This window comes from Juglans regia, chromosome 1 (assembly GCF_001411555.2).
Source record: "Juglans regia cultivar Chandler chromosome 1, Walnut 2.0, whole genome shotgun sequence".
Classification (NCBI taxonomy): Eukaryota; Viridiplantae; Streptophyta; class Magnoliopsida; order Fagales; family Juglandaceae; genus Juglans; species Juglans regia.
This window is the reverse complement of record NC_049901.1, coordinates 32,766,421-32,793,728: the sequence shown is the minus strand read 5'-3', so window position 1 is coordinate 32,793,728 and position 27,308 is coordinate 32,766,421. Positions and strand designations below refer to the sequence as shown.

The 27,308-nt window shown below is 37.6% G+C and overlaps 1 protein-coding gene across 1 annotated transcript in view; it reads right to left on the bottom strand.

The window, feature by feature from the left end:
• LOC118348704 overlaps positions 1-23,165 on the bottom strand; it is a 28,284-nt gene extending 5,119 nt beyond the window's left edge. The window contains exons 1-2 of the mRNA XM_035690846.1: positions 21,953-23,165; positions 839-928 (exon numbers count right to left, since the gene is read on the bottom strand). Of these exons, the coding sequence (XP_035546739.1) occupies positions 839-928; positions 21,953-23,165 (1,303 nt within the window). The remainder of the gene's footprint in view (positions 1-838; positions 929-21,952) is intronic.
• Positions 23,166-27,308: the final 4,143 nt, after the last annotated feature.

The following is a 27,308-nucleotide window of genomic DNA, read 5'->3' as shown; positions in this document are numbered from 1 at the left end:
TGTCGAGAGTGGGTCTCACTCTCTAATCTTCAGACGGCGCGTGGAGGAGCGTGCGGCATCTGTTTGGCCTCTGGTTTCCACCGCTTTTCTTGTCTAGATGAGACGAACACAGTGGTATGCTCAAATGTGAAAACTGAGCTACACACTAAAACCGAGTTTTCTGTAAAAAAACTCCTTCCAACAAACGCTCTGATACCACTTGTTGGAGAAATCAACACAGCGGAAGGGATAAAAGCGGTAATAAAATAGTACACTCATGCACTCAGTGACACCAAAAATTTAACGTGGTTGAGCAACTGCCTACATCCACAGAAAAGAGCTTCACTAATAAATAGTGGAACACAAGAAAATATTACAGAGGAGGAGGATTACACTCCACTCAACTCAACTCTCTTCTTTTCTCTCAGAGCTCTCTCGGCTCTCTCTCTTTTCTTTTCTCTTTGGGTGTGTGTCTGAAGCTCTCGCATGGAGCTTCAATTTATAGGCGAGGATCAGTATCGTCTATATGTATGAATGCATTTATTGTTGCATTCAATAGGTAGTTGGGCTTTGAGGGTTGAGAAGCAAGCAGCCATTGTGGACTGCTTGCTTGGGCAGGGATTTCTACACTTTATAGCCATGGATAATAGGAATAGGCGGGATGAACAATAATTTTGTATCTCAAAAAAAAAAAAAAAAACATTAATGTACTCCACTTGTTCATCTAGCTCAAGTGCCTCCGTAGTAATGAAATATTCTATGCCCTAAATAAGTACTTTAGAGGCTAGACTAAGTGTCGGCCTCACAACAAATCCCTCAGGTATGCTATGCACAACAAAAGCCAACGTTACCAAAAGACCTTGAGAGCCATCAATTGAAACACCAACATCAACGGACAAGGACTTCCTTGGATCGGCCGGAGGTATAGCATCATATAAGTTGACACTAGCTGCAACAAAAGTGAGTGAAAATGAATTAACATTAGATTGTGAATCCACCATATATTTGCAGCCTCTAGTGTCCCCTCAACATGTCTTGCCACCAACTAGTTTTTGATACTCCAAATAGATAAGGTTAGACGTTAACAAATGCAATTGGGTAGTATCATCATCCTTTAAAAATTGAGTTTGCAACCCGTCACAGTACCCAATTGATAACGAGACTTCACAAGATGCTTATCAACAAGGGTCCACTTATGCTTTTCTGCAACTACCATTTAAAAGAACTTTGGGAGATCCAAAACCTCTGCCAGACCTTGCTCCTTCAACAACAAAATGTTCAGAACTAGAACCAATTTCTTCCATTTTCATAGCTTGATAATACAAAGATCAGTGTCTCTCTGATACCAATTTGTAACACTCTTGATGGTTGGTGTTTGGGTGAATAGAAAATGTGAGAGAAAGTGGAAGGAAATTGGTCAGATTCAAGGTTGACCTAGCTTCCAAGAGAAGAAGAGAGAAGAATTAAAAATGTGTATTATGCTTCTGCATGCCTTACAAGTGCATCCAACACAACTACAAATACTGACTGGCTCCTACTAAGTAATGGGCCCGAGGCCAACTTAACCAAACAATAAAATAAAAACAGCTCATTTAATCTTAACAACTATAAATGGGCCATGGCCCAAATCAACAGTAACATGTAAATAAAATAGATGGCCACAAGCCAACATGCCCAACAGAACTGAGCCCACTAAGCCTCTAATGACTTCGGTCTATCATTGTGTATGTACGGAACTGTGACATTTTTTATGTGTTAAATGTCCTAAGAAATTATTATTTTGAGGATTAAGATGCAAGTATGGTTTACCCATTTCTCTGCATATCAAATTCTCAATCCCTAACATATCTCTCACTCTCACATCCTACTACTCCTTACACTTGTTATTTGTCCTCAAGCCTAGCGCGCGGCCACTTTGTCCCAGCCACCAGATGGTTCCAGATGGCCATGAGTTCATGAACTCCACTATTTTTGTTGAGGTGGCTTTCCTCTTTACAAAGAAGGTGGAACTCAACATCTAAAGGTAACTTCATCCTTAAAATACTCTTGACTTCATTTATTGCTTATTTTAAGTTCCAAACAAGGTGGAACTAATTGTACCTAATGTTGGAAATGGACAAGAATGTCCAAAACGCCTTTGATTTGATGGGGAGTAGGACATGCAATTTGTTATTCTTTGAGGTTTTCAGAACCAGCCAAAGTGATGATTTGGGAAATGTTAAAATATTTATTTTTCAACTTTTTTGACCTGGAGAAATTGTTGTTTGTGTATGCCTTCATTCCGAAAGATATAAATATAAATCATGTGGGTCTTTAATTTCTTTCTTTTTCTTGTTTTTCCCTAAATATATGTATGTATGTATTTGAACAGCACTGACAATCACATCTCGTTTTATGTTTTCAGAGTTTGAAATTCTAAAAGATATCTTAGGCCTTCTCGTTTTATGTTTTCAAAGTTTGAAATTCTAAAAGATATAGGCCTTGCTAGGCTATATCTCTATTTTCGGATGTTCATCTGAATTGTATGATCCTTTACGCCCAAATGAAGTTTTTTTTTTTTATTTATTTATGGTAATAGACATGATAGAATATAATAGGCTTGTGTTGAACTTGAACTCCCTTAATTCGTTGTATTTGGGATTCCATGGATCTTCTTTGTTTAATATAATAAATTGAGAAATGATAATTGTAGTTGCGAATGCACAAGTGCCGCATAATCACTTTAAAAAAAATGAATATATATAGGATCCACATGAAAAAAAAATTAATATTTTAAAAGTAGGCCCTACTCTTTTTTAAAGCGACTGCACGACGTTTACATACTCCACAACTGCATATAGCATTATTAAGTTTCACTAGAAAAACTTGTTTTCAATACCATACAACAATCACAACCTTAACTTACAAAAACATTCCAAAATCCTAGAAATTAATGTTTATGATACTTCTCTTGTTATTTAGTAGTTACAAGGATCATATAATTTGCTTCAATATCAATATGTGTACATTGGTGCAAAGTTTAAATTGTACAAGTGTAACAACACGGCTGGAAAGTTAAACACAACAATTATCATGTTTTATATAGTTTCCCATCACAAACGTGAGACTATTGGTAAATGTATTGATGGAGTTTTGAAATAGTGTAATATAGAGAAGATATTGAGTATTGCAGTTTGACAATGCATTGTCCAACCATATTGCGATTCAATTTTCGAGGAAAAGTTAAAAGATAATTATGGAAGCTTGTGTTGGGCTATAAGCTTTACACGTGCAGTGTTACGCACATTTTCATATTCTCAATCTTATTGTAGTTAGCGGTTCAAAGTACGCCCATGAATCGATTATTAAGGTGCAGAATTCAATGGGATTTGTGAAAGGAAAAATATATGCATCTGCCCCGCACCGGCACACACTCAACCTATTGAGTGTAAAAAAAAAAAAAAAAAAAGTGATGTGAAGTGTGTGCCGGTGTGGGGCAGATGCATAGCATTTCCCTTTGTGAAATCTCTACGGACAAGACATTAGAGCATCAATAACAGCTGGCTAAACTGGCCAAATTTTAATTAGAGAATTCATTTTTTTCATTTTAATTTGTCATTTTTTATTGACATCAAATAAAAAACTCTCTAATCTATCTTTATTCTATTAAAATATCTATTTGTAATTTTTATTTATACTTTTTAATTCTAATGGTACTCAGAATATCTATTCCTTATTTAAAAAACGCACATTAATTTTCTAACGTTCAAATTATTTCTACTGACATAATTTTTTAATGGTCATATTTTTCCAGTAGTCTTTTTCTTCTAACAGCCATATTTTTTAATGGCAATATTTCTCTAACAGTTATATTCTTTCACTACAAAATATAACATTTTCTCAACATATTTATTCACTTCAACTCAAATTTCTTTGTAAAATCATATTTTCATTTTCTCCCAATAAATCATTTGTTTTTTCAAAAAATTGCACTTCTCAGTTCAGATTCTGTAAAGAATTTGAGATAGTGAGATAATTTATTATGGAAGAAGAATGATCACGCTTACGTGGTTGTTTTAAAAAATCACGCAGATTTATCAGGTACAATCAATTGCAAACCCACCAAAATCTTTTTCGTGACTATTTTACTAATATACCAATCTATCCTCACAAAAGCTTTCGAATGGGTTGTTCTCTTTTTCATTGTATCCAATCGGCGATAGAAATCCATGAATCTTATTTTGTCGAGAGAAGAGATGGTTCTAGAAGGCTTGATTTTTCATCCCTTCAAAAGATTACAACTACTCTTAAGATGCTTGCATATGATGTCACGGTTGCTTTTATGGATGAATACTTGAAGATTGGGAAGACTATAGCATTAAAAGCCTAAACTTTATTGTTAAAGCAATTGTTTCAATTTTTTTTGAATGGTACTTAAGGAAACCCAACAATGATGACATTGCTAGGTTGCTCGCAATTGATGAGAAATGTAGATTTTCAAGCATGTTAGGGAGCATTGACTGTATGCACTGGAAGTAGAAAAATTGTCCAACTACTTCACATGATATGTACTCTGATCATATCCACTAAACCAACAATTATTTTAGAAGCAGTGGCTTCTTATGATCTATGAATTTGGCATGCTTCTTTTGGATTACCTGACTCTCATAATGATATAAATGTGCTTAATAAATAATTTATATTTTCTGACCCTGCTCAAGTGCGTACTTTGGTTGTTAATTATACAATTAATGGTCATCGCTTTGCAATGGGTTACTATCCTGCTGATGGCATATATCTGTAATAGGCAAAATTTGTTAAAATCATCTTAGCTCCCCAAGGAAGCAAGAGAAAAATACTTTGTTTGAAACCCAAAAGTTAGCAATGAATGATGTGGAGCATGCATTTGGTGTACTTCAAGCAAGATTTGCTATAGCTCATGGACCTGAGTGATTTTTTCCCATTGAAACGCTCAACGATATTATAATGGCATATATAACTATACATAATATGATCATTAAAGATTATCTGTATGACAATGAATCAGAATCATTCGAATATGAACAGTTGGCAGAAAACACACATGAGCAAGTGTAACCCGGCCCTACAACTGAATTTAGTGAGTTCATTCAATGCCATCAAAATATTGGAAATAGGAATGTCTATTGTCAACTCTAAGCAGACCTCGTTGACCACTTATGGCAACTATATAGCAAAGCATAGGATTTTATCATGAATGATTGTATTAATGTTTCATTTTTATTTGCACTATCGATTCCTTGGAGTATTTTTAGAAGAATGTGTAACCATTTCTCTCATGCAAAAGAATGTTGTATATTTTCTTTTTATTTACTTAAATCGTGCAATGGTCTTTTTAATGATTATTTAGAACCGTAATAATTTTTTTTGTTCTATCTTTAAGAACCCCATTTGTTAGACATAAATAACTCCTAAAACATCATATAAAATGTATGGTTCAAACAGCAAATAAAATTTACTCCATAAGAAAAACAAACCAACAAACAACTAGCACTTAAATACATGAAAATTAACCCAAAATACATTCTAAAATATAATAGTTTCTCCTAGCACGACTTGCAAGAATTTCCATTTATCATTGAAGATAGTATTCTTGTAGTATTGGAGACAAGACACTTGTATTAATCGTCATAATTCTTTCTTCTTCTTTGTTTTCTTCATTCCGTACTTTCTCCTAATCAACTAGCACATTCTCTTTCTGAATACACACTTCCTCTTGCCTAAGACAAAGCTTTTGTTTGTCATGATCATGTGCTTCTTACATAAGGCAATTTTATTCTTTCTATCTTCCTTCATCCAATTTAGTATCATGAGAGAATCCAAATCCATTCTTTCTTTTCTCTTTCATTTCTCTTTCTCAACTTTGCGGCCTATTGGTCGATCCAATTTTGTAGATGTTGCATGCAAATCCTCATCTACCTAGATTTACTGAATTTGGAGTTGAAATATTTGAACTTGGCTATGAGTTTTTCTTTGGTTTTACTATTTCCATGTATTCCACCCATTTTGGATAGAATCTCACCACATGCCAACAATGATCGAATTGGAAAGTTTTCTTCACTAATTATAGGTACATGACCTTTGCCTTGCCAATCTAAAACATTTCAAATTCCAAGCATAATTAGAACCTTATTTAGCATTAGAGAAGATAGCACAAAGAAATTGATGAAATATATACTGAGAACATATCGTCTTGCTCATTAACACCATTTATGCATTCTTTAAACTTTTGCCAAGTGACCACAAAACTTATTTACTGCTTGTTGTATCGTTGACCACCAATTCATTAGAGATGTGTAGTTACGTGTAAAATCAAATTTCCTATTTTCTCCAAAGTATTCAAGAATTCTTTTTTATAACATCATGTGCTTTTGATCTTTTCCTTGCATCGCATATAAGGAAACTTCAAGCTATCCCTCCACAAGCATCAAGTCTTCCTCCACACAAAAGTTTGAACCTCGTTGTGATTTTTGTTCAATAGGTTCAACCTCAATAACCTCAACTTGGGGTGGAGACACTTGGTGTTCATCTATCTTATTTGTAGATTCTATAAGAAGGTCATTGTTATTTATAAGATTTGTGAAATAGACATATTGGTGATTTATTGAATCCAATCCTTTTAGAGATGTGAAGTAGGCAAGCTGAAAATCTCAAAAAACTCTCTAATTCAACCTCTTTAGTCATATGCACAAACAGTTGGTAGGCAAGTGGAGGTTAAGGTTTTGGTGAACTACTAATTATGAAATTTTAGACTACATGACAATCGAGTTTTTGGAATCAATAGAGGCTTTCTTGAGATGGTTTGAAAACATTTTGTTATAGTGGAATGCATAAAATTGGCACAAGGTTTCAAATAGACATGAAGATGATACTAGTTATCATCAACCTCCAAACAGATCAACATCATATTCAATCTAATCAAAACAGCTAACAGTTCATTAATAATGAGAATGGAAAATGAGAAATAAAAAAATGAATACTCTGAATGGCTAGTAGAAGTTATGTACCTCACACTATAATTCCAAAGTGACACTCCCACACAATACAAGTTGAAACCATAAGAATTACCAGTTAATAGAATATAAGCACGAACTTTAAAAAATAGAATATAACTTATATCCGATAATATATATTATATATATATATAATGAAGATTTGTTATTATTTGGAAGAAATGATTTTTAGGATGATGTATCTTTGATTTTTCTAGATTTTTTTTTTTTTAAATTAGTTTTGTTTCTGGGTGGAGTTTGGAAAAAAAAATTGGGGCCTTTGGATCCAAAATATTTTTAGGAAAAGCAAAGACTTTAGAGAGTTAAGCAACAATTTCATGTTTGGCTCCATATTAACGATTGGTGCAATGCTTAGTGCTGTCACAAGTGGTAGGATTGCAGACTTCATTGCTCGAAAAGGGGTATGTTGAATTTAAAACTGTGATTTGGTATTGCTCAACCTTGGTCATCTCTATTCTTACTAAACGATGTATTTTAACCTTTTGGAGTTTTAATGGAAGCAGGCAATGAGGATGTCAGTTGGTTTCTGCATTGCGGGATGGCTTGCGGTATATTTCTCTTGCGCTGTTTGCACATTTCGATTCTTCGTGTAAGAGATTAAATCTTCTCATCTTGCTAAAACTTCTTGCTATTATGGTTTTTTTCGTATGACTTTCATGTAGGGAGCTTTTCCCCTTGACATGGGAAGGTTATTCACGGGATATGGGGTTGGAGTTTTCTCCTATGTGGTAATTATTTTTGTTAAGCGAGTGAGGACAAAGAGAATGTGCAACTTTTTGATAGTTGAGTACTACTCTATTTTATGTTCTTGTTTATTAATTTTTCTAAGAGAAGTGGTTGTTTAGGGATATCTATTTGAATGAAAACTCTACAAAATATTTGTTAGTGTGGGTGTATTTGGAAAAAAAAAATAAGAATCCATTCTCATCTTAATCATTAATTTATTAAGCAGACTTTGTCTTAATCCTTGTATATAATCATTGTTCAAAACTTTGTGTATTTTGCAGGATCTCTCAGTCCAATTACTTGAAGTTGCTATTTGGTGTGGAGATTAAATCATTGATGGAGATGTTATTGATTTTGCAATTCATATATTGTAATTTTGTATATTGTAATGTAATGTATAAATAACAAATAATGTAATATGTAATGGATTGCATTGTGATGCATGCATAGATGAATTTATGCATTTAGTATTTAGAACACATTATGCGTTTCAACTTGACTTCTTTAAAAAAAATTAAAAAAATAAAGGCTTTTGTATAAAAAATAATTATAATTTGAAATTTTTTGTGTTTTGCTAATTGAGCTTTTAGAACACAAATATTATGCTATACATGAACTTCTTAGAAAAAAAAAATTAATAAAATAAAGGCTTTTCCTTGAGAAAAAAAAAATCTTGGTACAACCCAAAACCTGGAATTCTGAGTTTAAAAAATTCGAATCAATCTAGGTTCCGGCCCGGGTGTGACCCAGACCATTCCGGCCCGGGTTTGAAATCCGGGTTACTGTCCTGATATACCCAGGTTGTAACGCCCGTTCTTGTGGTGGGAATTTTTTCAAAATATTTTTATAAAAGGAGGACAGGAATTACCGTCCTATTTAAAACTTTTCACTTGCATACCCAGGGTGCGAGACTCCACATGTATAAATAAAAAGTGCTTTGATAATAAAAGGGGGTTACAGCGGAAAACATAAATCTTATAATAAAAAGGCCTCTCGTACGTTTAAAACTCGTGCCTAGACTTCCGTGCTCTTCCCCATGGGTCGTGTCCGTCCCGATCATGCAGTTCCTGTGGGGGGAGGGACATGCATAAAAACTAAAATGAGTTGAAGACTTGTAAGCATTACTTCATACAGTTAAAATATAGCAACATAAGTTTTCATTCATGTATTCATCACTCGTACATACTATTACGTGCATGCATACGTGCATTCGTTTGAAAAAGTCACTAGACGGAGTTTTTCTCTTTTAAAACATGAGCATCCTTTTCGTAAAACGTTTCTCCCGTCAGTGCCTTCATTTCTTCAAGAGTGAGTGCGTGCGTGCGTTCTTTTGAAAAACTTCACTGATGGGGCTTTTCTTTTTAAAAGGCTTTCATTTCTTTAAAACGTGTCTCCCGTTAGTGCCTTCATTTCTTAAAAGTTTGTGCGTTCCTACATACATGCATACATCCATTCGTTCTTATCGCTTTCATAGGCCAGTACACACAATTACGCCCCGTGTGTTTGGGGTTAGCGGTCTTCCTTTGGACTCGGATTCCGTCCGTGGCCACGGGTTGGGAACCCTTTTTCATAGGGGGCAGCACTGGGTGCACTTCCAGTACTACTTACCCGGCATTGCAATCTACCCATTCATCGATACCCTTTCATTCATGTCATGTGGCCGTTACGTGTCTTCAAACATTCATGCTTTCATTTCTTTCTTTCTTGCTTTTCATTCATTCGTTCATTCTTTCATGTCAGCTCGAAACAGCTGGAGCTTTCGTTCAGTTCTTCCTTTCATTTACAATCCTTTCTTTTTCATGAGAAAACATTTCTTTTCGTGAGAAAATATCGTTTGGGGAGTAAGCCCGAAAATGGTCTTTTCGTCTTTCAATTCATTTCAGTTCTACCCTTTCTTTAACGGTTCGTTCGTGGAAAATTTCATTTAAGAACATACATGGGCTTAAGCATCAGCTTTCGTGGCATCCCATAAGTGTCACCTTGAATGTCTTCAATCATGGCATCCACGAGCATTATCTCGTGGCGCACATGAGAGCATCGGTTCGTAGGATTCACAAAAGCATCCGCTTTCATGCCTTTCATGCATCTTCATCAGTTTATGGATTTTCTTAGAAAATACATACAATAGATACAGCGTATAGTCATCCATTCACATGCGTACAATTAATAATTTGGTTACGTAAACAGGGGCTGCCAAGAAGGGGCCGTACATACTTATACCTTTGAACACTTAGCATTTTCTTTCTTAAAGCGTCTTTAGTCTTTTCTTAAAGCGTCATAAAGGAAAAGCTTTTGTTTTCATTTTCTTTTATCTTATAAAGACTCTAGAAGAGTATGAACGTAACACTTACCTGGACTCCATGCTACTTGCATGTCATTCAATCCATTCATGTGCTTGTTAGATGGCAACATACATGCATACACATAACCTTAACGTCATTCTCTATCTAATGCATAAGTAACTTGAACTATAAATAGAACTATGCTATACTATGGATACTCTCCTTCTATCTCATGCACTTACGTGCCCTTCACTATGTTAAACCTTTCGGGGACCACTTACGGTCACCACAACTTCCAACTCAAAGTCTTGTCTCGAGTGCTCATCCACTAAAGTGAATCTATTATTCACCTTAGGATTAAGACACTAAGACATTCGTCTTACTCTTCTTACAACCACATTCCGACGCATGATTCTGACCGATGGAATCACGCATCACAATCCTAACGATGCATCCGTCACTACCTTCATGCATCTTAGCCCACACTAAATCATCATTCTCATCCATATAAGACACACAGCTCTAAGCCAACTCTGAGGCTTAAGCACCGTGCAACTATGCTCATGACAGATTACCCATTACATATGGTGAATCCGTCCGGCACGTGTCTCTCACCAAATTACACAGGTACCTTACCCCTTTATCACCTAAGATCAACATATATAACACGTTGATCACCTGCTCGTAGGGACAAGGGTCATACTCCGATACCAATCTTCTCTTAACCCGGCTAGCATGACTCTTCATGCTATCCGTCCCTTTTGACAGTTTATCACAACACTTAATACGACAAGACTCCATTCACAACTATGCCTTATGTCATGTCACATAGCCCGAGATTGCTCCAGAGCTACACTGTGACCTTGTCGTGTTACCCAACATTCTACTACGTCAACTCCTAACTCATCACGAGTAAGGTTCCTCACGTACTCCCGTCACATCGTGACATCTCATCACATTCCCTTTACGTCGTTCCTACACTTTAACACTTCACCCATCATAAGGATGACTTCCAATAACCACGTCACTTCGTGACGTTGCCCAGTCATGCTTCCGCTGTGTACTCTTACACCTATTCCACTACTTCACCCATCACAAGCACGACTGTCAGTAGTCATGTCACTTCGTGACATTCCTCAGTCATGCTTCCGCTGCGCACTCTTATACTTGTTCCGCTACTTTGCGCATACTCCTAGCCATAAGTCCATTATAGTGACACTTGTCGCCTCAGACTACAGGCTATGCCATAATTACTTCGGGACACTGTTCCACAGTTCCCGATACTATCCATCACGTTCCAAGCCCATCAATCACATAACCATCCTTATCTTTACGACACGCCATATGGAGTGTCGCTGCCACGTGGAGTACATTCCACGTATACTCCCCTCATACATACCACATCACCACTATGGCATACCTACCATATGATACATCACTCCATCACATGGAGTACGTTCCACTCGTACTCCCTTTACATACGCTCCATCACCACTATGGCATACCCGCCATATGGTGCATCACTATATCACATGCAGTACACTCCTCGTATACTCCCTTCATACACACTACGACACATCACCATCATGGCATCCCTGCCATATAGTGCATCACTCCACCACATAGAGTACATTCCACATGTACTCCCCACATACATACCACATCACCAATATGGCATACCTGCCATATGGTACATCACTTCATCACATGGAGTACATTCCACTTGTACCCCCTTTACATATGCTCCATCACCACTATGGCATACCCGCCATATGGTGCATCACCATATCACATGGAGTACACTCCTCGTATACTCCCTTCATACACACTACGACACATCACCACTATGGCATACTCGCCATATGGTACATCACTCCATCACATGGAGTACGTTCCCTGTGTACTCCATCCACATGCATTACACCACATCACCAATATGGCATATCCGCCATATGGTGCATCACCCATCAAATGGAGTACATTCCACTTGTACTCCCCATATATACAACACGCCACATCACCACTATGGCATACACGCCATATGGTGCATCTCACCATCATATGGAGTACATTCCACATGTACTCCCCACATATACCATACCCCACATAGAGTACACTCATCGTGTACTCCCTTCATACACACTATGGCACATCATCATTATAGCATATCCGCCATATGGTGCATCACTCCACCACATGGAGTACACTCCACGTGTACTCCTTTTACACGCACTACGCCACTGAGTACACTCCACTCGTACTCATCCCGTTCCACACTACCCCAGGAGGGTATATTTTACATATACTCCCATTGTCTCACATTACGCCACACATAAAGTACACCCAGCGTGTACTATTCCCATTCCACATGCCACATCACCATTATGGCATATCCGCCACATGGTGCATTACTCCACCATACGGAGTACATTCCACATGTACTCCCTTCACATATACACTACGCCACATACACACAGAATACACTCAGTGTGTACTGTTTCCATTCCACATACACCACGCCACCATTATAGCACATATTCCCCAATCACACTACACAGCACACTTCCCAATTATGCCTAACACTTCATAGTATATTACACGGCACAATGCACCTCCATACAACATAGACAAGCCCAACACTTCACTACATAGAATGCCCAACACTTCATCACAATGCCACAACTCCACAAATACTAACAGCACAATCCACAACCTAGTCAACTAATCAATATCTAACATAATTAACGAGAGATAGAGGGTTATACCATCGACGGGATAACCCGTGCGTTACTCATTGACCGTCACAGCTGATGATGTCGGAAGAATCGTACGTGCCGGCTACCCACATACGGTGACTGTTTAGGCGTTTGGATAGCTAGGTGTGGTCTTGGAAAGGCTCGTGATGGCCTTGTGATGGTGGTGAAGAGTATAACACGGCGGATCTAGCCGTGTACAGTGGCGGTCAATCACACGCAGTGACTGTCCATCACGTGCAGTGGTTACCCACCACATAAAGTGATGGTTTGGACCTAGGGCTTAACTAAGGGAGGTGCGGTGGATCTCGTGGTGGCGTCGAGGTGGCGCCACGGTGGCTCACGGAGGCGGATCTGGCCATACCGTGGAGGAGAAGCCGTGGGAGAGTGAGAGAGAGTGTGCTTTCGTGGGTGGCAGATCGGGGCCAAGGGAGGTTGGGTTGGCTTGGTGGCGGCCTGAGGAGGCTGGACGTGGCGGTCATCAGCCGTGGGTGGCGGTGCATGGTGGTGCACGGCGTGCAACCCGTGCGTGAGAGAGGGAGAAGCCGTGAGGTGGAGGAGGGGGTTTTTGGCCATGGGTCACGTGGAGGAGCTCGGGGAGGAGCCATGGTGTTGCTAGGTAGTCGTAGGTGCTGCGCAAGGCAGCGCTAGGGGCCGCGCACGGTGAAACCGTGCGTGGGTCTCCTTGTGCGTGCATGTGTGCGACAGAGGGAAGGTGGCTGCATGGGAGAGGCCAAGCTCGCTGGGGAGTGGTGGCCGGTGGTAGAGGAAGCTGCCGAGGGAGTGGTGGCGTTGGAGGGTGGCGCACGGCAGCGCTACGTGCACTAAGCCCATACGGGCTATGCAGTTCCGAAATGGAGAAAGGGAGAGCGTGGGAGAGAGAGGCTGGTATGGTTGAGCTCCAATGGTGCCGGCGGTGAGAGCTGGTGGTGCACGGCGGCGCAGGGCTGAGGCCTTAAGCCATTCGGCGTGGAGGGAAGCTGCGTACGTTGTACGCTGGGGAGAGGGAGGAGAGAGAGGGTTACGGGAAAATGAGAGGGAAAGAGAGGGGGTCTGGATATTTAACCTAGTCCCTTCGTCTGGGGATCTACACAACGATCTAACAACGAGGAATTAAAACACTGATTTGAAGATGCGTAAATCATTAACTTAATTAAAAGCACTTAGAAGAATTAAGGTAAATATTATTTCAAACTAACTTTAGTTTATAAAATAATATTTCTTCATCATTATAAAATGATGAAGTCTCACTTAACATATTTAAAAGGGTTAAACCATTTAATTAATAAAAGTTCTCAACATAATTTAAATCTCATAATATCTTAAATAATTAAAATCATTTTAATAATAATATTAAAATGATTTCCGGCAATTATAATATTTTTGGAACTCTTCAATAATATTATGATTGTCGTATTTAAGATCAAATTTTAATTCAATAATGATGGAAATACTCCTTATAAATATTTTCAGTATATTTAAAACACTGGGCGTGCCCTAGAAGTCACACGATATCTTCGAGACACACCATCATGGTTCGACACGCATAACTTGGCTCGCAGTCGCTAGTGAGAAAGGCAGATGATCACATAATCTCTGCCTTCGGGATTTGCTTACATCATAAAGACGAAATATACGTCAGAAAGAGAGAAGCGTACGTAAGAAGAAGGAGCTGGGTATTACACAGGTTCCCGGGTCAAAACCTGGATGAACACTCCTAAATAAGTACATAATGGACAACATATGAGAATAACAAGAAAATTATCTAGAAAATAAACAGAGCAGCACGTCAATTGACATTAATCTGTCAATCAAAATGTAACTTGACATAAAGCAAATACTTTCTTGATCAAGTTGTTCCTGAAAGGACCTATCTCCTTCCTAGGAACTATGAAGCTTATTTAATTGACAATTTCCCTAAAATATCAAAAGTCACGACTGTGAAGTCCAAGTTCTAAACGAATGTTATGATGTCGAGGAAGAGAAGAAGCTTTAGGGTTAATTGGAAGACAACATCGGCAGAAGTGAAATGAAGTGAAGTGGAAGCTACGAAGTAAGTTGAAGTGAAGGGGATCAAATGGGACGACGTCATGAAGAGCAATTCAAACGCAGACGCAACGTTTTGGCTTACATATGCCAAAATGGTGCGTTCATTTATTAGAGAATTGGTTTCAGTTTTATGTGTAAGTTTTTACTTTCAGTTGTTAAACACACCGTTTTGGCATTTATAATCCAAAAAGGTGCGTGTGTCTGTCATACTAGGTGGGTCACTGTAGCCTAGGAAAGTTTGTTAGAGATTCTGGTTATAGACAAGGGACGGACCTGAGGAGGGGATTGGAAAATTGTAAAGTCTTTGGTAGCAGTACATTGTAATGGAGGAAGGGACTACCTTGAATAGTTCCAACGTGATTTCATGAATGAATTCCGTCATTTGGCCATTCGAATTTCTCATTTCCATTTTATCAAACAGCTGTAGTGCAATCTGTTCTTAGTGCATCCAACAGCATTCTTGTCCTACGGATCCCACAGCATTACAGTAATTCACAAGAGGAACCGCAAGGGTTCTAACAACGAATCAATCATGTGTACAAAATATTTGCTCTGATTTGCAAAATACCAAACTCGTACCTGCAATATGTACGACCAAAACAAGAAAATGAAAAAGATCGAGAAAGAAGGAATTTCACCCATTTGTCATTTATGAACTTATATGATTTCAAGTTTTCTTAAACAGAACTTTATAAAAATGCTACGTTTTCTTAATTTTATTTTCTTTCAGAGTGAAAGAGAGCATCTGGAAATGGTGGAAATCTCCTTTGCTGCAGCCCAAAAAATGAAATGGAATACACTGAACAGAGATGAGAGAATGATAACAACAGGAGAGCAGACGAGGGAGAAAACACTTGGTGCCAAAAATAATGTAACATTTTTATCAGAAATAAGAGATAGCTAGCTGATTTGGTTGTGTTTGGGCAGAAATGTATTCTGACGTATTCCGTGAACAATAGTAAAAAAATAATGATAGAATATTGAATAGTAATAAATAATAATAAAACATATATAAAATTAATAAATAAATAATAAATAATAATAGATTATTCTAAGAATATCTAATCTCAATACCCAAACTAGGCCTTAGTAGGCCAAATTTGGCCAGCCGAAATACCTCGGGCCGAAAACATTGTAGATATACCCAGCTCACTTTTTACTACATTTTGGAGGAAATGGCTAAACTTGGGCCAAAATTTAACTTTTGTCAGTCCGCTACTGATGCTCTTAGAAGCTCAAGACTTTTGTCGACAACGATAAAATTAAGAGAAATGGGAGTCCGATTTGGGCTCCCGTTTTATGTTGCCCATCTGACATTTCTCTCGTTTTATTTTTTTATTTTTATTTGTTTCCTCCCTCACATTTCTCCTGCCCCGTGCGATCCCTCCATTTCCCTCCCTCACCCAGCTCTCTCTCACTCTCTCTCCCCCTGCCCAGTGAAACAGCATTTCATTCTCCATCTCCATCGCGTCTCTCCATCTCCATCTCCCCTCCCTCACGTCTCTATCTCCTTCTCCATCTCCCTGTCCCGCGTCTCCGTCTCCTATCCAATTCAACCGAAAACTTCCCCGCCCAGTTTGTCCGAAAACTTCTCTCCCCTGCCCAATGAAAAATGAAATGAAAGGATGATTGAATAGTAATTTTTAGCGACTTTTTTCGTTTCTTTGCGAGGTTGGCAATGTGCAAGTCGTGACAAGTGACAACCCAATTTCAAAGTCGAAAGCAAAGAAACTTTTATTTACGATAAAAACAAGCTTCTTCGAGAAACCTCTGTGGTCTTAAGACCGGTTAAAGGTAGAGCTTTTTTATTCTCCCAAGCATTTTCAGCTGAGAGCCTTCTTTTACTTCTCATTTTCTTGGGGTTCGAAGAAGGCTCTGCTTTGAACTATTTGCCCCCGCTGTATTATTTTCTTTGTGGGTTTTTTTTTTTTTCTTTGACAAAGAGAATGATCAAATGGGTGGTAGCTGCGGTGCAATTAGCGGAGCTATTCGTGAGTTCGGTGGTTCATTTACTCTATGGGTTTTACATATTCAGCTCAGCGGTCGCCAATGATCTCTCCCTAGCTCTGAATGAATGTTTGTTTAGGCCTAATACGAATGCTGGGGTCAAAGATGACTTGCCCGGCCGGGCAAGCACCAATGCTGAGAATCTGCCTCCGATTGTTTTAGTCCATGGAATATTTGGATTTGGCAAAGGGATTCAGTAGTGGGAGACGCGGGGGAGAGAAAGTGAGAGAGAGCTGGGGGAGGGAGGGAAATGGAGGGATTGCACGGGGCAGGGGAGAAATGTGAGAGACAAAAAAAAAAATTAAAACGGAAAGGCCAGTTGGCCTTCCCGCGTCAGACAGGCAACATAAAACGGGAGCCCAAATCGGGATTTAATGTACCTAATGTTGAAAATGTACAGGAAAGTCCAAGAGGCTCTTGATTTGATTGAGCGTAGGACATGCAATTTGTTCTTCTTTTCAATGACCAAGGGCAGGTTTGGGAGGTGGGATGAGACATAAAATTTTTATTTTATTTCATTTTATCATTATATATTTTTCAAATCTTTATACAAAATATAATAAATAATTTAATTTTTTCAAATCTCAATACAATAATAATACTAAATCATAATATTTTAAATTAAAATAAAACATAAAATTCTCATCTCACTCCACAAACCTGTCCTAAGATAGAGTGGAAAGAGGTCTTTAGGGCCACCGATTTGGAAAATGTTAAGATATTATATATATATATATATATTAAGTTTTTATGATTTATAATTTTGACGTGTGTCTTTTCTTTCAAAAGATATTAGATATAAACCATGTTGGTCTTTCTTTCTTTTTCTTGTTTTTCCCTATATGTATATATATATATATATATGTATGTATATATATATGTATATCTATATGTATATGTATGTATTTATGTATATGAACACTGATAATCACATCTTGTTTTATGTTTTCAAAGTTTGAAATGCTAAAAACCTTTTCATATGTCTTGTAAGGCTAGTTTCTTTACTTGCTGATGTCCATCTGAATGATCTGATCCTTTATGCCCAAATGAAGTATTCTTATTTATTTATGGTAATAAACATACTATATAATAGGCTTTTGTTGAACTTGAACTCCCTTAATTCGTTGTGTTTGGGATTCTTCCAATGATTTTTTTTTTTTTTTTTTTTGTTGAATAATAAGTTTTCATTTGAAAAAACTTGTTTCTGTTACCATACAACAATCACAATTTAAACTTATAAAAACATTCCAAAAATCCTAGAAATTAAGGTTTATAATGCTTCTCTTCTTATTTAATAGTTATAATGATCATATAGTTTACCTCACTATCACTATGTGTACATTATTAATCGTAATATGAAGTTAAACACAACAACTATTACTTTTTTTTATATTGTTTCCCATCACAAACGTGAGACTGTTGGTAAGTGTATTTATGAAGTTTTGAAATAGTGTAATATAGAGAAGATATTGAGTATTACAGTTGACAATGTATTGTCCAACTACACTGCGATTCAATTTTTTAAGAAAAGTTCAAAGATGATGGGAAGTTTGTGTTGGGCTATGAGTTTTTACACGTGCATTGTTATGCACATATTCTCAACTTTATTGTGGCTTGCAGTTCAAAGTGAGCCCACGAATTAGTCTAAATGTTTGTTTGTTTTTACAGATAAGATGGATGAAAATAAAAGTTGAAAATTAAATAAAATATTATTAGAATATATTTTTTTAATATTATTTTTATTTTAAAATTTAAAAAATTGAATTATTTATTTTATTTTATGTGAGAATTTAAAAAAATTATAATGATTAAATAAAATAAAACAAGGTAAGATAAAATATTTTGTAAAATTGAACAAGGGTGTAGAATTCAACGAGACATGTGAAATCTTTACGGGAAAGACATTAGAAGCTCAAAACTTTTGTCGACAACGATAAAATTAAATATAAAAAAATATGCCTTGATTTCCAAAAGCGGAAATCGGTCACTAAAGGGTAAAAGGTGAACAAGTACTTGTTGAACAAATATGCGCTAATTAGTGACAATTGATATTTTACATTTGGAAATCGGTCACTAAAGGGTAAAAGTTGCCCATATTTATTTCCATAGTAATCACAGTACTTGCCTTCAGCACTAGAAGTCGAATATTTTTTTTTTTTTTTAGAAGAGCCGAAGCCACCTGTCTATGAGTGATCCCGTCCCAAATTTTATTAATAACCCTCACTTGTGGCGGAGGAATACCGTGGTTACAGACCGACACCTAGTATTACAAACAATATTACCAGATGTCAAAATTACAAAACAAAATTACAAACCTACTAAAACGGACAAACATTACACAAGAATAAGACACTAACGATAACGTAAAGAAGGCAAACCCAAAATATCCAAACGGATTAAACCACGAAGCACCCTAGGCACCTCCCTAACAAATCTCCACTCTGAATTAAGACCCAATGCACCACTCCGAGCCAACCAATCTGCAACTTTATTTCCTTCTCTATAAACATGACGAACAACGCACACCATAGAATCCATGAGAGCCAACGTATCTTCCCAAAAATCTTCTAAATACCACACACCACACCTTCTCCTATGCCACCACGAAATCACCACTTGCGAATCTAATTCAATTTCCACAAAATTAATCCTCAAATCCTTACATGCTTTGAGCCCCTGAAGAACAGCTAACAACTCCGCTCTATTACTTGTACCGATACCAATAGAAGAATTAAAAGCATAAACCAAAAGACCACGATCATTCCTAATGATACCGCCCACCCCTGAACAACCAAGATTACCCAGACTACTCCCATCTGTATTCAATTTAAACCACCGATGAGCTGGCTTTTGCCAAGCCACAGGTTGTAAATGCTTTCTAATAGGAATCAAAACAGGAATATTCAATGACTGTAAAACCTGTAAATCATGTCTGGAACAATTACTAACATTTTTCATATCTCGAACTACAACTCCCATCCATCTACTAATAGAAAGCCGAACCGAAAAAATAGACTGGAACCTTCCCTCCATACGCGCAGCACAACGTCTAGTCCAAAGATGCCAAGTAATAATAGACGGTAAAATCCCCACTATTATTCCCAGTTGAGAATGAAAAGATGCCTTTCGAAACCAAATTTGTACCGTCTCCCTCCAAGTACGACCAATAGGAATACCAAAAATAGATCCATAGAAATGCCATATAGCTGATGCAAATTCCCCTGTAAGTAACACATGATCTTGATCTTTATAATTACCTTCATCACAACAATCACAACGAGAAACTATCTGGATCCCAATGCGTCGAAGACGATCATCAACACTTAATGCCATGAACCACACCTTCCACACTAAAACCGAAACTTTAAGTGGAAGTAATTTATGCCATACCCAAGGATGCCACTCCATACTAGATCCTTGAACCCGAATATAATCCCAAGCGGATTTAGTCGAAAAATTCCCACTGTCATTCTTTATCCAAATCAATACATCAGATCCTCCCTTACACCCAGCCAAAGCCTCAATAATACTCTCCACCTTATCCTGACCAACTAACGTACTCAAAAACTCCACATCCCAACTATTGGACAACTTACACTCTTTAACTTGCAACATCGGATTACCCACTATCTGTAACTCATCAATAAGAGGACCCTCGTCTCTCCATTTATCATACCAAAATAAAATATTACCATCTCGAACTCTCCATTTAGCATTATTAAAAACACTCGGAATACTTTTGACAATCATTTTCCAAAACCTCGTACCTTTTCTCATATCAATAAGACACCAACTCGAATTACCCACATATTTTCCTTTAAAGAAACTAGCCCACAAAGATTCTCCTTTCAAAAGATTCCAAGCAAACCTCATATGCAACGCTCTTTGAATATCCCCCAAATTCCGCAAACCAAGACCACCCTCCTCTATTGGCTTACAAATATTCTCCCAAGCCACCCACTTTTTTTTCCTTTACCATTAATCTCACCCCAAAAAAAAGTGCTCAAAAGTCGATTTAAAATTTTAATAATAGAATGAGGAACCTGTAAAACTGCAAAAATATGTAAAGCCATACTAGACAACACATGACGAAGTAAAATTAAGCGCCCACCCGCAGATAATAATTTCATTTTCCAACCATTGATTTTATTCCAGACTTTGTTAATCATCTCCTCTAGATGCTCATGCTTAAGACGCCCTAATACAATCGGAACCCCAAGGTATTTAAAAGGAAACAAACCTTCAGAGAACCCTGTCAGCCTTTTAAGATCTCTCTTTCTTGCTAACGAAATTTTAGGAGAATAAAATATAGCCGTCTTTTCTTTACTAATTTTCTGACCTGTCCATTTTTCATATTTTTCAAAAACCACCAACAGTTCCTTAACCGATTTCTTACCCCCATTCAGAAAAATAACAATATCATCAGCATACATAAGATGAGAAATATGAGGAGTACCTCTAGCTTGGGAAAATTTCCCAATCTTGTTCCCATCAAAGCTTTGTTTCAAAAGTCTAGAAAGCACTTCTTGAAGAATAATAAAAAGGTAAGGCGAGAGAGGATCCCCTTGGCGCAAACCCCGCCTCCCTTGAAAGAAACCTTTCGTCATACCATTAAGCATCACAGAATACCACACATTCGAAATACAAGCACTAATCAGAGCACAAAAGGAAGAAGGAAAGCCAAAACACCTCAAAACCTCAAGCAAAAAATGCCACTCCACCCGATCATATGCTTTAGCCATATCAACTTTAATCATAATATTACCACCATGTGACGTCCGCTTCAGAGAGTGAACCATTTCCTGGGTAAGACTGATATTCTCAAAAATACTTCGCCCAGGTATAAACGCACCTTGTTCAAGAGAAATCATTTTGGGAAGGAAACCTGTCATGCGATTCACAATAATTTTTGAACAAATTTTATAGAAAACTGAACAAAGGCTAATTGGCCTAAATTTATCAAATCCCGACAGTACATCTACCTTCGGGATAAGCACAATATAAGAAGCCGAATAAAATCTCGGAAGGCGTTTTGATAGAAAAAATTCTGAAATGGCTTCTAAAACGTCCACTTTAACCACCTCCCAGCAACTCATAAAAAAATCCGCGCCAAAACCATCTGGACCCGGAGAACTATTAATAGGAATAGTTGATAGAGCCTCTTTCACTTCAACCAACGAAGGGATCCCACAAAGCCGGACACAATCCTCATCATTAATAACCGACGAAATTAAACTAGATAAATCAGGCACCTCCCTAACCGGATTAGATCTTTGAAGAAAATCAGAAAAATAATCAACAGCTCCAAGATGAATTGCTTCCGGAGAATTAAATGCCAACCCATTCGAGGTTCTTAACTGATGAATTTTCCTATGCTTTTTATTAGATAACCACACATGAAAAAATTTTGTATTCCTATCACCATCCATTCTCCACTTAATTTTAGCCATTTGTGCCAATCTAATATCCTCCCTAAGCCTCCAAGAAGACAACTCATTAGAACTCCTTACTAATTCCCTTTCAATATCATCATCCCAACCTCTCTGCAACAAATTTTCCAGATTCTCAATCTTATCTTCAAGAATAGCAATCTGAGTATTAGTTCTCCCAAATACACTCTTGTTCCATACACGCAACGCCACCTTAAGTTTTTTAAGTTTCATAGCTAATTTAAACAGCCCCGAACCTATAACCGATTCAGACCAAACCTTTTGAACAAGAGTCATAAAATCCGGATGCTCAACCCACATTTGCTGAAAAGGAAATGGAGGTGGACCATAAGAGAAAGGATCACTTAAAAATTCTATTACCATAGGACAATGGTCCGATGTAGTCCTAGGAAGATACAAACAATGAGCATTCGGAAAAAGAGATAGAAAATTTGCATCAAGTAAAACTCTATCCAGCTTTGCCCAAGCTCTAGATAATCCTTGCTGACCATTACACCATGTAAACTTACCACCTTGTGAATTCATTTCCAACAACCCACCCTGATGAATCCATCTATTAAACTCATCAATTGCAACTCTATTCCTCGGACGCCCACCACATCTCTCAATATCCGACCGAATTACATTGAAATCCCCAGCAAACAAACATGGCTCCACACCCATTCTGTCCGAATTCAACTCCTCCCAAAGCAGTTGTCGTTCAAGCCTATTACACTTTGCATAAATAAAATTACCCAAGAAATGATTACTTCCTTCGGTAATGCATAATGACACAAACTGCGAACTCATGCGAACCACCTGCACATCCAATTCATTTTTCCAAAACACCCAGATTTTACCACCATCAGTCTCATTTGATATCGCCTCATCAAATCTCAATAACCGCATGAAACTATGGATTTTAACCATACTCTGAAAAGGTTCCAGCAACACTATCAATTTTGGCTTATATTTAGACAGCATTTTTTGTAATCTTCTCTTAGAGGTACCTAAACCTCTTACATTCCAAACTAAAATTGATCCAATCATTGAGAAAACTTTTGTGTTCTAGTGATCACCCGCCTAGAACTACGGATCCTCTCAAACTGCCTCTTTTGATATTTACGCTTAACAACTTCATCTTCGGCAGCCGAGTGATATTCCTTCTCCTGCAAAAAAACTTCCGCACATTTCTCAGGCTCCGGATCAGACATCGACCCATCTTCCAGACATACCTCTTTCGCAGGTCCATCATAAACATCTTTTTCTGCAGAACTAGGAACAAACTCCCCCTCCCTCATATCTGTTTCTAATTCTGTTTCCCTCAAACGGTTCGCACAATCCAAATGACCATTCATAATTCTTGGAATCATCTCTTCCGCACGTTCCGGAATCTCAAGTTTATCCTCTGGATACTTTTCCGGTTCCAACTCCGCATGATCAAGATTATCCGCTTGAACAACTAACACCCGATCCTCCTCAGCTGATTCTTTTGACTCAACCTCTGTATTTTCAAGAACTGGAATATTAGTAGTTTCAAGAACTGGAATATTATTCTTATCCGTCGGCTCCTCCACGATTGGATCTTTTTGCCGAACCCACACATTACTTCCTACATTTTTTTGCCCAGCACGGCAAGTCTTTAAATTATGTCCCTGTATATGGCATTTAGAACAGAACGCTGGCAACGTTTCATAAACAATTTCTTGCTTTCTGCTAGTTTCCAAACCAGGCATTCCAATCCAAAAAGAAAGTAACGGTTTCTTAGCAACATCCATTTCAACACAGATATGAGCACCATCAGTCCGAGTAACACAACGAGTAGAGTTATCACTTCTAATAAATCTACCAATAGGTGCTGTAAGAATTTTAAGGAAAGATTCATGATAGTAATTCGGAGGCAAACCTGGAAAAACAATCCACACCGAAACAAACGAAGGTTCTTCTTCTTCTTTAAATTCTGGAGTCCAGTGGCATGGACAGTAAGGAATTCCATCGATATCATTGACTTCACGAGACAGAGCCTTATTGCAATCTTCTTCTGAAACCATTCGAATAAAAACATTCCGAGGATGCCGCATATTGGAGACGACTGGAACTCCATCAAGATTCCATCGCTTATGAATGAAGGCCCGAATGGCATCCAATGATGGTATGTTTCTCAAAAACTTCAATACGATCGAATACCGAAAAGGCTCAGCAAAACGTTGAACTTCTTCCTTAGAGAACTGGAAAAAAATTTCTCCATCCTTAGACTTCGGCAGACGAAAAGCCACAGACATATCTGGAAGAGGTTGAGGGACCACCGATACTAGATCCACGAAGGGACGCCGACCTCCGTTGATAGCAGCAGCAGCCATTACGTGCGTCAAACAAAGCAAGAAAAAACTTTCAAGGAGAAAGCCATTCTTGGAGCGTTCTTGGAGCTTCGGACTTCATGTTATTCTATTCTATTAGAACCCCATAAGAGTTTATAATCTCCAAGCACCGTAAGGCTCTAATTTGTACTCAAAATTAGATAATAAGTAAGCATATCGACCTTCGAGATTCAGTTGGATTTGTGGAGAGCTACGAAAATAATCAAAGTTGTAAATACTCATAATAATATATTTATTTCTTAAATCTTTTGCTAGTTGGCCTGTCAATTATACCCTAATGAAATATCATCTTTTTTTTTCTTTTATTGTCAAATTTTTCACTATTTGGAAGATTGGTTTTTATAGTTTGGGAAGCATAAATGCATAATGGTTGCATTGTTTGTGAAGCTTGGGAAGTGTTGGAGTTAATATAATGTTTTTCAGCTTATTAATGGTTTGTGAAGTTTGGGGGACTTGTGTATTTATGTTTTTTTATTTCTTTTATCATAGTTGTTTTGTACTATCTCTCTCTCTCTCTCTCTCTCTCTCTCTCTATATATATATATATATATATGTTTTTTTACAAAATTAATTACTACCTTTGACTCTCTTTTAATTTTTAATAAAGTATGTCTCGTTTTAGTTTTAGAGAATCTTTTTATTTTTTGGCTCGAAAGTAAAAGTTTGTTAACAATTCTAAACATGGGATACTAATACCACGGTACTGTCGTTGTTTTATTCATGTTGCCACATGTCAATACTAATAGAAAACAAACAAGAGATTCATGGAGATAACTTAGTGAGAGTTAGGTAAGTTTAAGTTTGTAAGAGTAAAAAAACTGTCATTTTGCTTTGTAAACACTTTATATCTAGATATTAGTTTTTTTCACATTGAAAAAAGTGGGGGAAACATCAAAACCTTTGTAAAAGGGATTGTCGTTGAAGGTAAAAATAGGGAGTGAAAGAATAAATGCGGCAACAACCTTAAATATCAACTTTATGGCTTAGTGTTGCTCTCCTCTCTAGCCACGGTGTCAACTATATATCAAGGAAAACGAAAGTTAAAGAGATGGATGGATGTCCCCGAAGGCTTCGGCAGAAATTCCTTTTCTTCCTAGAAGGGTACGTAAGGTGTATGTCCTTTCTTTCTTTTTGAAGGGTAAGGCGGTGGGTAGGATTTTACTAGTATTAGCAGGGTAAAAGTTAGTTGTTAGACTGAGTTAAGCAGTAAGTTATGGCAGAAGAACTACAACGACTGTGGGAAGGGTTTAATTTAACAGCGGAAGAGAAAGAATAAGTATCTTTCACGGCTGAAGAAACAAGAAGGTCAGATGTTCGATGCCATAATTGCTTGATAATTCTCTTTCTTATGGACAAAAAATCAATGAGGAAGACTTTAAAACAACTATGACTAAAGTATGGAATCCAGATGGATGGCTAGTCTTTAACGAGGTGGGGCATGATAACAGATTTCTCGTTGAATTTCCAGAAAGTAATGGATATAGAGAGGGTGTTTAATGGTAGACCATGGTATTTTGACAAAAACCTTATTTGTATACAAGAATTTTCTACTACCATACTTCCTACCGAGTTGGTTTTTACTCATGAACCTTTTTGGATTCAATTACACGGCATGCCTTAGGCTACCATGACCTTAGAGGGTGGGAACTTATTGGGTCCACAATAGGGGAAGTATTGACAGTTGATGTAGATGAAGATGGAGTTGGCTGGGGTAAATATCTCAGAGTTAGAATCAATCTGGACATCACTAAACCTTTAGCTTGAGGAAGATTGATTAGAATTGATGGCCAGCAAAGGTGGATAGAAATCAAATATGAGAGGAGAGACTCCCTCTTTTCTGTTTTTAATGTGGAGTCATTAAACATGTGGATAGGGGTTGTGTGATGGATAAAACCAGGAGGAATTTAACAGGTGTCTTAAAATCTCAATATGGTCAATGGCTAAGAGCTTCATCAATCAATTCAAATGGTGTTGGAGATAAAAGATTAGGGGGGAGTGGCAATAAAATACAGATTAAGGCTAATCAAGGTATGGGAGAAGGGGAAGCAAGTAGAGCAAAAATTCTTCAACAACCTCAAATCTCCTGTCAGGAAGGCTGTCACTTGATAAAAAATCAAAGCAACACAGAAGGCATGGAATCCAGTCACATAAAGCTGCATAACAAGGTGGATGAAGTCCCTCAAATGGAGCAAGCACAACAATCTACTTCCACTATATTAAATCAAAACATGACAGGAAAATGAATGGATACTGAACAATCATGTATAGAAGCAATGACAGTGGATCCTAGCAGAACCTTGAGGATCTTATCTGGAGTGCAGCTCAACAGCTCCAAGTCAGTTAGTCAAACTAGTCCCTCAAACATGTCTTCAACTAAATTTGTTCAACCTACATTTACTAAAGTCAGATGGAAGAGAAGAGCAAGAGAAGTAGTCTTGACAAGGGCAACTGCTGTGGAATCTATGGACAATTTACCTTCTGAGTTAAACAGCAGAAAAAGATAAAATCCAGAGATAGAAAGCAATGTTCAAATTACTACATCCAAAAAATACAAAGATATGCTCCTTCCTGTTAAGAGCTTAAAACATGAATTCATGGTGTAGGCTGCTGAGCGGCCCCACTAACAAAAATGAGGTGCATAAGCTGGAACTGTCTAGGGCTATGTAAATCTTTG